Here is a 16014-nt window from a genome sequence, read left to right on the forward strand (position 1 = left end):
TTAGTCCAAACTTGTGTAGCATTCACCACCTTTAGCTTAACCTGCTAGTTATTGTTCTTTTTTCTCGCTGTACCCATAACCAGAAACGTTTGATAACAGTAAATTTATACAAGAACTGTAAATATCCTCATTTAGCAATTGCAAAACTAGTCAAAGTATCTTTGCGACACAATTCCTCTTTTTTAAACAGCTGCTCATGTTTTTGTAGCTTAAAAACGTATTTTTTGGTATAAAATGAAAGAAAATACCTGAGAAATGCACTCTAAAATTCAGAATTTATGAAATTCCGAACTCCAAGTAAAATTGTCAATCAAAACAAAAATCGTGGCACAATTTCTATATTTTAAACATTCCTACCCATATTTTGGTAGTTTAACTATGTTTTGGTCTTAAATAACAGAAAACTCCTGATACCGAAGCTAAAATTTAGCACGTAGCTAATGCGGAACTCCATGCAAAATTACGGTCTTTTAACGAAACATTGTATAACAATATCTCTATTTTAATTAGTCCGACTCATATCTTGCTTGTTTAGTTGTATTTGCCGCTTTGAAATTAAATAAACACTCCTGTATATAGTTTTCCAGAATTAAGAAGTAGTAATTACCTAATCTGTTTTTAACTAATTTTTAGCATGGTAGGAAGTTATACTGCCATTTGGGGTAACTTGAATGGGATGTAAAGTAAATAATTTTAGTATAATATTTCAATATTGTGGAGAAAAATAAAAGTTGTAATTTTTTAAAACTCTCTCTTTGTTCACCACAACACCGTATTTCAACTCTCATTTCTGGGAGAATGCGACACTAAGCCTTCTTTTCTTTTTACATTTTCTTATAAAATTAAAGAGAAAAAACTCAACCAGCCTTGCTCTAAGTTACACTGAATGACTGTACCTGTCTCTTGTTTTATTTACTCATTTTCTTATTATTTGTTTTTGTAAATATAATGTTTATTCTTAATTTTGTAATACATGTGAGTTTTCAAAAATAAAAAAAAAGCCCATTCAATAGCCTTTGACAAGGCTATTTGGTCCGATTTAAAAATGGACCAAAAAAAAGTTATAAGGAGTCAAAAAAGAACAAATTTATATTAAATGAGATCACAGTTAAGTCAAAGTCTTTTTTTTTCAAAGGTTTGGCAAATAAGTATTGGACCAAGCTTTTGCACCGCGATTACGATTTATCTCAAACTTCCTGGACAAACGTGACAGTAACAATTATAAATTGTGGATCTATTGTGAATTGCAAGTTGTATACACTGCTCAGTTCTGAAAACATTGGGTCATATGTAGTGTTCTGCTTATGCCATTTAAACCGATTGCAGAATTTAATGTTTATATTTAATGCTTTAATTTAATGTTGAACGAAAACAGAAAAGCTTAACACAGGAAAATAAATGGAAATTTTAAAATATCGAGGCATTTCGACTAAATATCATAAAGATTTAATTTAAACGAATATTAAAAAGGTCTATTCAATTTTTATTTAAAATTGTTTTATCGTTATTATGTGTACTCTTCAAAACAAATTAAATATTTAAGAACGTTAAAGGATTTTTTCTTGCAAATATAGACATATTTATTTTGTGTTACAAAAAGCTCTTATTCTGTATGTAACCTACTTTAATTGTGTAGAGCTCTATTTTCGGGAAGAAGTAAATTTTTTTTGTCGTGCAGTGATAAAGTAAATGATAGTTTTATTTTCTTTCAATGTCAGCTTAAGGAATAAATTTAGACATTTAATATATTATATAACTTCCTGTAGCATGTATTTAAACAGATTAATTGAAATACAATGTAAGATATATTTGCTTGATGGAGCAAAACTATGTAATGTTGAAGGTGTATATGATTTAACACAAAATAATTTGACAACAAAATATATGAGTTCACATAATATTAACAAAAACTGTATGAAGCACATTTCAAAATTTATAAGATATTTTTAAGTGAAACTTTATATAACATTCATTTATGTAGGTAATGCACTTTGACAATTCTCACAGAGCTTTGTTTTTTGCGGGTCCATTTCTTTAAATACTGTAACTGTACACCACTGATGCAGATACAACAAACTGGTAATTAATATCAGTATAATTTTAGTACATACGCGAACGATAATAAAGATATATGTTATATTTTATACAATTATACAAGTTTTATAGAATTTGACAGCGAGGATCGCCGTAGCGTTGTAGAAAGTTTTGTATCATTGCAGTTCATGTGATGTCTATTGTTCCTGCCTTCAGGCAAAGCGTACCTCAGCTTTTCCCAGAATCGTCGGTCACCCCAATGAACTATAATGGCGGCCTTAAAACAAGCTCTGACGTCAGGTTCAAGTTCTTTGATTTCGACTTTGTTCAAAAGTATGATGATGAGTTTGTGACGCTTGTTGCACTGAGTTTCGTGGTGGGAAGCTTTTAGTTCGAAAATACACCACTCACTCTTTAAGTACTGTTCAGATACCACAGCAATGCTACAAAAGCTACACTCTACTGCTTCTGATATAGTCTCTGCCATGTACCGCGAGACTGGTAAGTCCCTGTACCGCAAACAAAGTCTTTGCGGTGGGGATCCACACTCCAGCTCTGGAGAAACCATCTGCGTTACGAAAGCTTCATCTTTTTTGCAGTACGACACAAAAGCATCAAACAGTTTTTCATTGTCTTCAGGATACTCACTTTTCTCAAATAATTTTACTCCATACTTGTTATAGATCCACATTTTCATATTATTTCTGTACTTACACACAAGGAAAGCAATTAACAACATCATTAATAGCATCATTGGAACGAGTATGACCACCGACATGTATTCTTCTACAAATTCTGCTGAAGTGAAGGGTATAACGCTGAAGTTAGAACACGAGGAGTTGCTAAATTCAATAATGTGCATCGTGGTAAAATTATTGTAAGTACAACGCACACTGCCGCCATCAACGACAATTGGTTTGAATTTTGTAAACCAATATCGGAATGGTTCTGTAAAAGAGCAATCACAATTCCACCTATTGTGTCCAATTTTTACTTTAATCAGTGCACGATTATATTTGAGATTCCAAACATTGAATTGAATGATATGGTTGTGATCTAGATATAAAATTTGAAGAAAATTTAAGTGCTTGAATGATTCATTTTTAATGGTTTTCAATCGGTTGTGAGAAAGATAAAGCTCTTGCAATTTGGTTAAATTTGTAAACTCGTGCCCTTCTATCACAGTAATATGGTTATTCTCCAAATGTAGAACAAATAAATTCTGTAGTCCGTTGAACGTTCTGTTTCGGATTATATGAATGTTGCTGTTATTCATATGCAAGACGCGCAAGTTTTTGTGACCAATGAGAGAGTGGCTTGAAACGTGGCTCATATCATTTCCGTCTAGGTACAAATCGGTGACATCCATGGGTATGCGATGGGGGACATTGGAATATCCTCTCAGGCTGCAGTCAACCATATTTGTGTTCCACGTCTGATCCGAATAGCAAGTGCAGTTTTCTGGACACACCATTTCACAATCGCAAGCATCGAAATCGCAACAATGACACAAAGCGAAACAATGGCTGTGGTATCGACACAAAAAGTCTGATGCTTTAGTAACTGACATTGGAACTACAGCGTTTCTACGAGGAAAAGTCACATGGCAGAGCACATCACCAAGGTCACTAATTAGAGGATACTGTCTAGTCTCATCGTAGTTGTTTATCCTTTGTAGCCATTCCATGCTGCAGTCACATGTAAGGGTGTTGTTAGAAAGAAGGAATTCCGGCAATGGTTGATTTGGAGCAATACTTTTCAATCTAAACGCGTTAATGTCGAGATGGCGAATAGCATTGCCCCTCAGATCAACGAATGTCAGATTTGTTTTGGCCATGAACGTAAAAGGACCTATAACTGTTATTCTGTTAAACCGGAATGAAACAGTTTCGATACTGTTTGGCAACGATGCTGGATTCAGTTCTCGGATCAAATTACGCGAGGCGTCAACATTTCTCAAATTCATCAGCTGCTCTAGCTCGAAGTAATTTCCTATTTTATCGATTTGATTATCATGAATATCAAGGATTTTAAGCTCTGTTGGAACGAGTGCATAATCAAACCAGGTAATTTTGTTTCTTGAGACATTTAACGTGTGCAGATATCGAAGGTTCATGAAAAGCCCGTTGATGTCAGTGAGCTGATTGTCGTTAAATTTTGCCACCCGCAGTTCTGGTACGTCATCAAATAAACTATGCCCCAAAGATTGTATTTTGTTGTATGATAGATCTAACGTCTTTAACGATGTAAGGTCCTGAAAACAGCCTTTTGTCATGTTCCCTACATGATTCTTAGATATGTGTAAACTCACAATATTCTTCAGCCCTTGGAACGTGTTGTTGCTGATGTTGTAAACTTGATTGTGTGTTAGATCGATATGTTTCAAGAAAGTGAGGCTATTTAAAGCTTTAGGAAATTCTGTTAATTTGTTCGAGCGAAGTTTCAAGTTTTGAATTGATTTGCACGAAGCGAATGCATTTGGATTTATGAATTCGATTTCATTGTTACTCAAGGACAAATAATTTAATGACTCGAGGCCGCTAAATGTGTTTGCATCAACGTTCCGAATCCTATTACCAGCCAAGGTTAAAGTATGCAGGTTTCGCAGCGAAGAGAACGAATTATCACTGATGTTCACAATATTGTTATAACTTAGATATAAAATTTGCAGACTTCTAATTAAATGGAAATTAGTCACGGTGACAACTTGGAAGCGATTATGATTCAAATCCAGGACAAACAAACGACTTAAATCTGCCAAAGTTTCAGACGAAACAACATTTTCCAGGGAATTATAACTTAGATTTAATCCTACCAGCTGCCTTAAGCCTTCAAACACCCGCGGCGTTAGTGAACTCAGAGAATTATTTTGCAGATAAAGCTCTAAAATATCCGATGACTGTTGGAATATTTGTTCTGGCAAATGACTTATTCTGTTATTCGACAAATCCAGACTCTGTAGTCTACTAAGGCCACTAAAAGCATACGGATACAGCTCTGACAGCTGATTATTGTTTAAGTATAGTATCTTTAGGGATACAAGAGAAGAAAAGATGCCATCTGGGATACTTTTAAGAATATTGTAAGACAAGTCTAATATCATTAGCTCGGGAAGACATTTTAAGGTCTCGGAAGATCCTAGACCGATGTTTCTAGCATCATCTAACTCGCAATTTGTCAGATTCAGAACCTTCAAGTTCTGTAATCCGCAAAACAAATTGGCAGGTAGAACGATCAGATTGTTGTAGCTTAAATCAAGCTTTTGTAGCTTAGGCAAATTTGCGAACGCTTCTTCTTTAAATTTGAGTATTTTCGAGCTTGTTTTATTTAAATGAACTGAAAGATTAACCAAATTCAATAAACCCCAAAACGAAGATTCGGGAAAATTTGGAACGTAGCAATTTTCAATTTGAAGGGACTGAACGTTTCCGAACTTGCTAAAAGTGCCGTTTGATATGATGTTTTCGTAGCTGAAATCGTCACAGAATATGCTCAAAATCCTTGAAACATCGAAATCGACTGGTGCTGCATCAGATATGCGCTGCAGCGTCCTCACGCGGCAACTCATAACAACTCCCGTAACATCATCTACGCTCACTAGATCACATTCATTTGCGAACACCTGCGCACTTGTTAATTTGCACAGAATAAAAAGCAAGCAAAATATGAACTGAATAGTTTTAAGCTTCACCGCTAGAGGAACAATATATCTTGTTATAAATCCATCAATCCACGTAAGGCACATCAAATAGCTTGTATTGATATGAGAAAAAACAAAATGTAGTAATTTAAATTTCTTATTTCCATTAGGTATACAAAACGGTTTGCAGTTGTGCTCAAAGTGTTTCATACTTTATTTCCAAGGGACAGCCAGCACAGTATTAATAATTCTGTATGGATGCATTAGGTTAAATATTCAAATTGAAACTCTCTCTAATCTCATTATTTATGTATAAAACTCATATTCATCAAATAAGGAACTCCAGTGAAGACCAGTAAAAATAAAAACGTGCAATATCACGATATACTTCTGAAATAACCATTTGAAAAGCTATCGACTGGTGCTTGCACATGCCTCTCGTTTCTCATATTGATTTAGAACTGCATATCCCATAAAATAATGGACATGAGTGACTTTCACTGCTTCTGGGGGCCATTTCGAGTAGTTTTTTTAGACTTTGATTTCTGATTGGCTCGTACGAAGTACTTTTCTGAGTTCATTTTATACCTTCTTGCATCCAAGCGAGACATTTTCTCGTGACTCGTGCAATTTCTTTTTCTTCCCGGAGGTAAAGCCGCGGTTTGATATGCTGTTTCTGAGTTTTTCTTTTGCTTTATTTCCTCCTTTTTTATGTTCTCTTCCTGCGATTTTCCTCCGGACGTTGAAGAAATCGATTTCAAAGACTTGTACTGGAATCACGAACTTTCACATTCCATCTGAAAAAGGAAAACAGAAGAATGAGAATAAAATTAACGGAACGGAACTTGTTATATGTTAATTCAACTATGCACGAAGAACATCTTGGTGGATTTGGTTGCCATGCTCTCGAAAATTGCTTTGGAGAACAAATTACGAGGGAGTAATACTGATATGTTAATGACCATTTTTGGTTTTTCTTCAAAGATTGGATTTTTAAAAAATAGTTAACTTTCTTCCAAATATATGCGAGAAAGATACATCTAATAGTAGTCAAATAAATAAATAAATCTAAATCAAATAAATATATTTGCATGTAATATTTATATGTGGAATAGTATTTATTTATGCTGAACCGTTCTACTTTAACAGAATTCCGTTGTTGCATATCAATTTCAATAACAATTATGTTTACTGTGCTTATTAAGCAACGATGTCTTATCGTCAAAGGCTGTGTGAAAATAATTTCCGGCACACCAAATAAAGTACTTTAAAAGAAGACGAAGCTGGTTTTCATGGTAGCGCTCATTCCTTATGTGTTCATATATTTTGTTATTAGCAGGATTACTGCAAAAATATAGAACTATTTTCGATAGTAAAAGTTAAGTTAACCACAAAGAAGAAGTTTATTTTAATTTGATAATACACAGGGATGTTTTTTGAAATATTTTAGAGCAAAAAACCTAAAGCAATCTTAATTGTATTTAGTAAAACCAAAACGAGTACTTTTCTCAAAAGAAAGTTTTTTCTTTGGAAAAAGTTTTTTTTTTTTTTTTTTCAAGCAGCAAACACTTTTTTCTCCGATATATTTCTCAAATAAAAATTGTGTTTCGAGTCATGCTTCCCGTACCGAAAAACCATTTTTATAAGTATATATATATATCACAAACCATGACATTTTTTTTTAAAATCCTACTATGTGCGGTGTTAAGGGATATAATGAGCTTGTCAAGTGTTAAACATTGGAATACGATTCAAAATAGTTTCTGTGGGGATCAACAGTTAGTTTTGTTTCAGAAACTAATAATTTAGCAAAATGAAATGATAAAGCAACGTAAATATACCGACTATACCATACTAGGACTGACACTTGGCTTGAACTATTGATTCTTAGGAGAAATAACCAACACTCCAAGTTTATCCTTTTCCTATGTGTGATTATGATCGTTTCTACGCTGTAATTTTGCACTCAAAGTTTTCTTTTCTTTTTTTTTTTTTTTTTTTTACAGCGAAAATTAAGAAGGGATATAAAACAAAGTTTTTGAAAAAGAAGAATAAAAAACGATGTTTCCATCATTTACTCATGTACAATGTCCAATTTTAATATCTACATGTAATCTGAATTAAGGATGCAAACGATGCGTACTTTCAAACTGGCACAATGTGGGTTGATAGTTGGTAACTTCATATCTCGCCCATGAATAAAAACACGATACATTTTCACCAGCTAAACCACATAGGAACAGCCATTAATTGAGAGCTCGCGAGTTCTCTTGCGACTTTTGGCTGCGTTGATGAGCTTTTGCACTGATGAGTAGACTCCATTGTTGCCTTGAAATAACTATATCCTGTATTTTCTTCAAAATTTGTACTTTATTTACGTTGGTTTTTCTTTTTAAGCAGTAATTGAGAACTTTAAACATTTTCGATACAAACAAATTGAATTTTTTCTTCTCTGATTTTTTGAATTAGGAGGGGACAGAGATATTTTTGGTAATGAAGATTCTAAAATACACTATAAAATGCAGTTTTAAAATAAAATTTTGGGAAAATTATGGTGTTGAAATTTGGATAATTTCTAGACATTTTGTCATTTTTCTTTTCAAAGTCCTTATTTGTAAAACTCATAATGTCTTAAAGCTGTAAAGTATGGTCAAATATAAATTTTAAAGAAAATTCACATTCGAGAAGAATGTTTTAAAAAATCTTACAATGATTTTATAACGATGATGATGATTCTCATCAAAATTTCAAATTTATTATGTATGTGGAGCGAAGGGAAATAGCGGGTCAATGTGAAATGGTGAAATATGTATTCGAATTTTAGCGCCATCTATCTGGTAATATTTTAACTATGTATTGGCATATGTAGTTCATTTTTGTCAGGAATTAAAACCACCGATGACTAAAGCATATGATAATATAGGTAATTTTCAAAAATTGATACCTATCTTGCAATATTTGTTATAATATAGTCAATAAGTATAGTATAATATATTTAAAAGCATTTTTTGGTATAAAAAGTGGTGAAGTTCTTGTTATTAGCATTTTAAATATTAATTAAGACCTTCTAATAGTCGATGAACCATTGGTTTAGTTAATATTAAAGTTATTCGTGTTTTAACTATTTTCTACATGCGGGGGAAGTGGATGGGGCAAAGTAAAAATTGTTAATTTCGTGTACTTACTCAATCATTTACTAATTCACTTACATATTCATTTATTATTTGATTTATTAAGAGCCGTTCATTTAGTTATCCACGTAATTATTCATTAATTCTCCTTTTTTCTTATTCATTCAATCGTATTTATTTTTCTTCCTGTATTAATTAAATTATTAATTTTTTTATTTTTTGTTCTATATATATTTTTATATATTATTCAACAATTTATTTACTGAGTCATTTGATCAACAACATTTTTATAATGAAGCAAAAACTATTTCATTTGAGAAATTTTTCACTTCACTTTTTTTTTCAAAAATAGTGAACATTTTCCATTTTTTAAACCTCAAACTTAATGGAAAAAATTAAAGGAAAAATATTGTTTCCATACAAGTTTCATCACAAATAAAATGTTCTTTTTTTTACTGTCATTTTCAAAACAAATTTCCAGTTTGTTTATTTTGAAGAAGCTCAGTCATCTTAACTATTTCACTTTGCCCCTCACATACATCTCTTAAAAATAGTAAAGTTTAACGCCTAAAAAATAATTTTAGAACATTGGTATGGAATCATAATGCCACAAATAAAAAATGCTTTATATGATATATGATTCTTTAAACGTAATTGCTTTAAGAAAGTTACACTTGTATCTTTAGCACATTTACGTCCAAAACTAGCAGTAATATAACATTAACTAATATATGTACCATTCGTACATAATTTTTTTTAAGTCTATACCTAAAAGTTGATAATTTTGAATTTGTATAGGTTTGAATCGTTAGTCCTTTCCCATAGCATAATTATTGTACATGTAAACAACCAAATTTTTTTGGTCTGCCGCTATATCATTGTATGTTTTCGTTAAAATAATTTCCACATCTCCAACAATCCTAGAAAATAAAACTAATAGTAAACACATACAAATATGAAAATAATGCTATGTCAACCATGCTTCCGAAATCCTAAAATGTGTTGTGTTCATGATTCCGTGTCACCTACAACTTTGAATGAGTCAGTCCCATTAGATAATGTAAGTTGATCTTAGTTGAGAGAAAAATACCAGTAAGGTTTTCTGACATAATTATACATAAAATATTTATCTTCAAAACTTGAAATAACTTATAATACGAAAAGCGTAACTTAATTTTTTGTTTTGACCATGTGTTCGCAAAGAGTTTTTAGTATCGGGGAAACATTACTTAAAACGTGAGATGTCATGTTAAATTTGTAGCATTTAAAATATACGGTTCAAAAGAAAAAAAAATGCATTCATTCTTATTACTTTTAAGTTTTTCAGGAAAAAAAGAAAGGATAGAGTAGGTGGGAAAGAAAAGAAAAACTAATCTGTTCTATGAAGAAGTGAACCCTTTGTCCCGCCCGTGACGGTTCATATCTTTCAGTAGAAAGTGATAATTTTAATGCAACCAAAAGGGGAGATGCACATCTAGACCCCACTAGGAGTCTACGTACCAAATTTTAACTTTCTAGGACTTACCGTTCTTCAGTTATGCGACATACATACGCACATACGAACATACGCACATCTGCACATAACAACATTCGCACATACACATATACATGCATACGTACATACAGACGTCACGAGAAAATTCGTTGTAATTAACACGGGAATCATCATTATGGATATTTCGCGTGTCTATACGTTCTTAGGCACTTATCCACGTGTGGTCGGGTCGAAAAAAAAAACTCAATATTTATTTGGGGGTGAGTAAAATGGAGATTTAGGGTCGATTTTTGAGTGAAAATTTTTTCGCGAACACAATACTTCCTTTTTTGTTTAAAAAAAAAAAAAAAAAAAAGAAAACTAAATGTTTTAATTTACTTTTTTTTTTTTTCAATTTTCGTAAATCTTTCGGTAGTAGTTACATATCTTCATATTTTAAAAGTATAAACATAGTACTACTTAAATATGCATAGTAGAATATCCTTCAGCATATGAGCACATTCTAATGCTTGCATGATAGAAATGAAAACTATGTTTCCTTCAAAAGTTCATAAAAATGGTATTTCAAGACCACATTGAAGATGTTCGGTAAAAATACCCATAGGGGAAAATTGAAAAAGTGCCAAGCGGTGTGGTGAAAAAAAAATCACCTTTTTTGTTACCATCAGGGGAGAGAAAAAAATCTATGGAAACATCTTATCTTTTAAAAGTGCGAAACAATAGTGAAAAGCAATAAAAGTGTAACTGCAGAGCTCGGGGCTTTTTAATGACTAAACATGCTCCCAGCGAACGCTTAACTTAGGTTTCTTTTACAGCGAATAAGTACATATTGCTTTGTTCCCTTTAGGGACGTCGTATCTGATTCATCATCAAAAAGTTATGGAAGAAAAGTAAAATATAAAAACTAAGTTTAGGAGGAAACTTCAGATAGATTTCTCTACTCATAGATTATTAAACTTTTTATGTTATCACTGTTGAAGCTCTTATCACTTTTATTTAATGTCATCAAACAAGAGTTTAAAACCTTTTTCACCTCGCTCTTTAAAACTTAGATAAGATATTGTGTTAGAGCCCTGATAGCAATAGTTAAGGTTTTAAAATTAGTTTTTTTAGGAAATATCTTTGTAGAGTAACATTATTTTTAATAATACATATTTTAGCTTCAGTGAAAAGGGGCATAAGTGAAAGGAAATAAAATGTATTTCTACTACGGTTTGTTATGTAGTACGTAAAAGCAACCTAAAAATGATGTTATCTATGTGCGAAAAATGCAAGTATTCTCTGAAACATAAATCTCGCATACGTCCTATTGGATTTTTAATGAATATATTTTGATTAATCCTAACCTGGCTGCATCTTTATGCAGTGATTTGGATCTGCTTAGCCTTGACAATACTAACAGGTTAGGTTTCCTTAACTAAAGACTCTATCTAAATTACTCATTATTACATTTACTTTTACTCATTACCAGTTTTTTAGCGTGTAAAGGTATTTAATACGCATACGAAGTAATAAGAAAAATGCCAACAAATTAGATTGAAAAGGTTTTTTTTTAATTTTATTTGAATTTGTAAACATATTTTAATTGTAAATTAAGTTTCTCTACGTAATACTGCTACGTTGCGTAACGTAGCAAATCGAATGGGTTTCGTAATAGAAATTTAAAGTTCGAAAATTACTGAAATAAAATATGACTTGAATATCTGAAATTAACATAAAAAAGTATTGATTTTTTAAAATTAAACTTATTTGATATTATCTGTTTTTAGGTTGAACATGAAGCCTTTGTAGCCATTAACGCTCGATGTACCGTGAAAAATACTAATCAAACCAAATAATACAGTCCTTAATTATTTTGTCAAAGATACAGAGCATGGGTCAAATCCGATTCAAATATTATAAAAGTTGAGTGTTTGAGTCAAGTTAATCACTGCGTACCCACACACTTTCTTTCTATATTTTACAAAAGGTGACATTCTGTTAAATTTTAATTTAGGCACCCAGTTTTACAATAATTTTTAAGCACCTACGCTCGCCAATGCTTTCCGAAGAAAAATGGAACTGATCTTCCCCTCTCTTCCATTTGTACATTTTAGAGCTTTAATATTATGACGCATACATTAATATGATATCGCAATGGAACATAAAATTTAAATCTGCCGCTTTTGTCAAATTGAGTTGCTGATAAGTCTAAAAATCTGTAAAACAAAGAAGTTTTGATCATAGGGGAGGTGTGACCCGCTCTCCTTTTTTTTTCGTATTTAGACATTTGTTTAACTAATAACTATCAGCATGGTATCAATAGTATCATGGTATCAAGAATGGTATGACAGCATGGTACCAAGTATAATCTAAGCTTTTTATTTTTTAGTACAATAAAGAAGTAGTCATATGTAAAGTGTTTTTCAGGAAAAAAAGGTTTTCAATTTTTTTTTCTTTGCTAGGTTATCTCTACTGTACCGTTCCTCAAGAATGTCCACAAAAGTAAGTTAAGCTTTTTGTTTGCTTAAATTAATATACTCAAAAAATGCATTTTTATTTTTAACTCCAACTTTTAATATTCATATTTTTTTTTTAAATTTTTTGCTAAAATGATTATTAAGGGAGGTTTAACCCGGGTCAAACGGGTTAACTTTTGCCTGATGATGACAAAAAGTAAACAATTCTGTAGTGAAAAAAAAAACTGGCTTTAAAATATTAGTTTTCATTCATTCTGTACTTAATGACTTTCATTCTTTCCTCTGATGGCTATTTCCCTGCGATATAATTGTAAAAAAAGTTTCACAAAAAAAAAAAAAGAAAAAAAAACACGAAAAAGAAAAACGTACATCTCAATTCTTAATTCAACTATCAGAAAGCCAAAATTACATACGCGTACCTTCAGTGAATAAAATACGCTAATATTTATTCCCAAAAAGTGTTAAAAAATACCACAACAATTATGGTTTACGCTTCTGCAATCCTTCATTTATTTTGTCTTTTTGGACCATTAATTACCGCTTTTCCCTGACGACTACAAAAAGTAAACAACTTAGTGGTAAAGAAAAACTTGTTCTTATAAAAATATTAGTTTTCATTAGAGACTCTGAATATTTTAACCGAAGGCAAAGCAATAAATTATGATTAAATAGAAGATGCTTACATTGTACTCAACTTCTGTTGTGAGAAGAAAAAATGGCCTAGTTCTGGGTTAAAAAAAAACCTGCAATCTGCAAATTAATCTCCACTTTTCTTCACACCTCAAATGTGAAGTTTATGCTATAAATTATGCCATCCAATATTCTCTGACAATTATTCTAGTACTAACTCGTTCCCGATAATTAAGAACGCATCTGAATCTCGACTGCCCCCCTCCGAAATTCTCTTGGCACGCACGGCTCATCAAAACGCGCCATTAGTGCAAGATATTTAATTACGCCTAAAAACGCATGGTATTAATTGCCAATTAATGTAGGCGCTATCTCCTTTAATGAGCTTCGAGTTTTTACGATGGAGCCTAATTTCATTATTGTTTCAGCGGATTTGTTATTACTTTAGATGACACAAATATGAGAGAGAAAAAAAGTTATCGCGTTCTACCTTCAGCCTGCTCTAAGTGCAGACACTTCGAGTAGTTGAAAGCGCCATTAAGGGGAGTAAAGTGTTATCTTTTTTTTCCTTAACTTTGTCTCCGAAGAAAGTTGGTAGAAAATCCATCGCGGAGATCATGCACTTTTTTTTTTGTCTTTTATTTTCTGCTCAAATTGGTCACAAAATCTTTGTTTTATCCGGAACATTCTGTTCAATAAAATGAAAGAGAAAAGAAAAACATACATCTTGGGAAAAACTCACGAAAAATACTTTTAAAGAAACATTTGTTATTTTTCTTGCGAGCTTTTTCAAGGCAGTTTATTCGATTAAATGTTGCAAATTGTAAAAAAAAAGAGTGAGAGAGATAGACAGAGAGTGCGAGTGGGGGAGAAGAAAGAAGAAGTGGGAGTGTTTTATTGAGTTATAGCATTTTAAGAAATTTCAAAGACAGAGAAAGTGCCCAAAAAAGTTACTTTAGTACTAAAATGTTTTTTCTTAGTTTGTGTTGTTATGAAATCACAAAGTTTAAACATAAATGTTTTAGTTAAATTTAGCCCTAGACAGTGATTTATGTTACATCAATATGTAGCAATGCATATTTTTAAATATTTAAACGATTAAGTACTTTAAGTAGTGTAGTACTTAAGTACTTAGTACTTAAGTACTAAAAGTGCGTGATGTTCGTAATTAAAAAACTAGGAACTATTTGCATTTACTTTTCTGTGAAAACCACAAAAATGTATCTACATAAATAACGGATCAACTAAAATTTATTAGTTTTTAGTTCAAGAAAATATTATTAATTGTTATTTTCAATGCTTAAAAAGGAAACGGTGAAATCGAAATAAAGTATTTCAAGGAGCCAATGAAATAGCAGCATCCTATAAAGTTCCAAAACTATTTTTAAAAAAAAGTTAAATCGAGAATACTTGACGTAATCTTCAGAAAGTTTTATTTTGCAATCGAAGCCAATATGTAATAAATTACGTTTGACTTCTACTTCTCATAAAAACGAAACCAAATCCAGAAATATTGTTTTTGTTTGTTTTTGTTTTCAAATAATAGTTAATTCGATTCTTTACTACCACCACAGCAACACTATTAGCAAGACGCAATCAATTTTTAATAAATTTTAACAAATTTAATCAGTTACCTTTAATGTGGAGCATCAAGTATTAATGTTTAAAACTAAATGAGTTTGTTTTTCTAACGATTTCCTTTTTATAAAAAATATTACTTTGTTCTGAAAAGGCAATCCAAACTTAAAATTTTGAAAGTGGGATGCAATGCGATTTTACCAAATGAAACTCTAGATTTTATGGAATGATCATAATATACATATGCCTGTATCTACTCAGATGCGCTCTAGACAAATAAAAAAATGTTTCCAAATTTACTGAACCTTCAAACATAATTCGTAGATTTGAGCAGTTTTGGGCAGTCAAAATGATATAGCATGACCGTTCATTGGGAAGTCCTTGTTGAAATTGTGGTTTCATGATTAGAGATTGAAATGTACTGATATTTATTTAAATGCAGTACTCTACGAGAGACTCAATTTTTTTTTCGAGTCTCATTCATTAAAAAACGATAAAAACATTAATTTAAATATTTTTTGTTTCAGTATACACACTGTAAAAAATTTAGGAATGAGCCTGAAAAATAATTAGCAGCTGGTACGCATAATCTCTTCCGATAAAATATCTGGCAAAAATGTTCCGCTTAAACTCAGTATCATTTCTGAAATTAATATGGAATATTTGTCAAGAATACAGGAACCTTACCAATAAAAGTCAGTCACGTTTCTGGAATGAACTAGGAATTTTCAATGCGAGTGTTGAATAGTGTTAATAGACATGTTTAATAGTGCGCTTCCCACCTACCTGATTTAAAAAAAAAAACCTTATAATGCAAATGTGGCTGAAGCTGAGAAAGAATTGCAATTATACCATACAAACTACTAGCTTGCGAATTTTGCAAATGTACTAAGACACATCATTTTGAAGCTGCTTGGAGGGGGGAGGGATCAATCTGGAAAGACTGCAAATGCGCTGAATGCAGAATTTCTTTATCATAATAGCGAAAAGTGTTTTTTACAAATTTGAGTAACATGGATGCAACATACAATGATTTCTCATAACATT

General features: G+C 31.7%; 1 protein-coding gene across 1 annotated transcript in view; it reads right to left on the reverse strand.

The window, feature by feature from the left end:
* Window positions 1-1857: 1857 nt before the first annotated feature.
* LOC129220026 (uncharacterized) overlaps window positions 1858-16014 on the reverse strand; it is an 18741-nt gene continuing 4584 nt past the window's right edge. Inside the window, exons 2-3 of the mRNA XM_054854355.1 lie at window positions 6459-6471; window positions 1858-5727 (exon numbers count right to left, since the gene is read on the reverse strand). Coding sequence (XP_054710330.1) covers window positions 2150-5727; window positions 6459-6471 — 3591 coding nt within the window. The 3' untranslated portion in view covers window positions 1858-2149. The remainder of the gene's footprint in view (window positions 5728-6458; window positions 6472-16014) is intronic.

This window comes from Uloborus diversus, chromosome 4 (assembly GCF_026930045.1).
Source record: "Uloborus diversus isolate 005 chromosome 4, Udiv.v.3.1, whole genome shotgun sequence".
Classification (NCBI taxonomy): Eukaryota; Metazoa; Arthropoda; class Arachnida; order Araneae; family Uloboridae; genus Uloborus; species Uloborus diversus.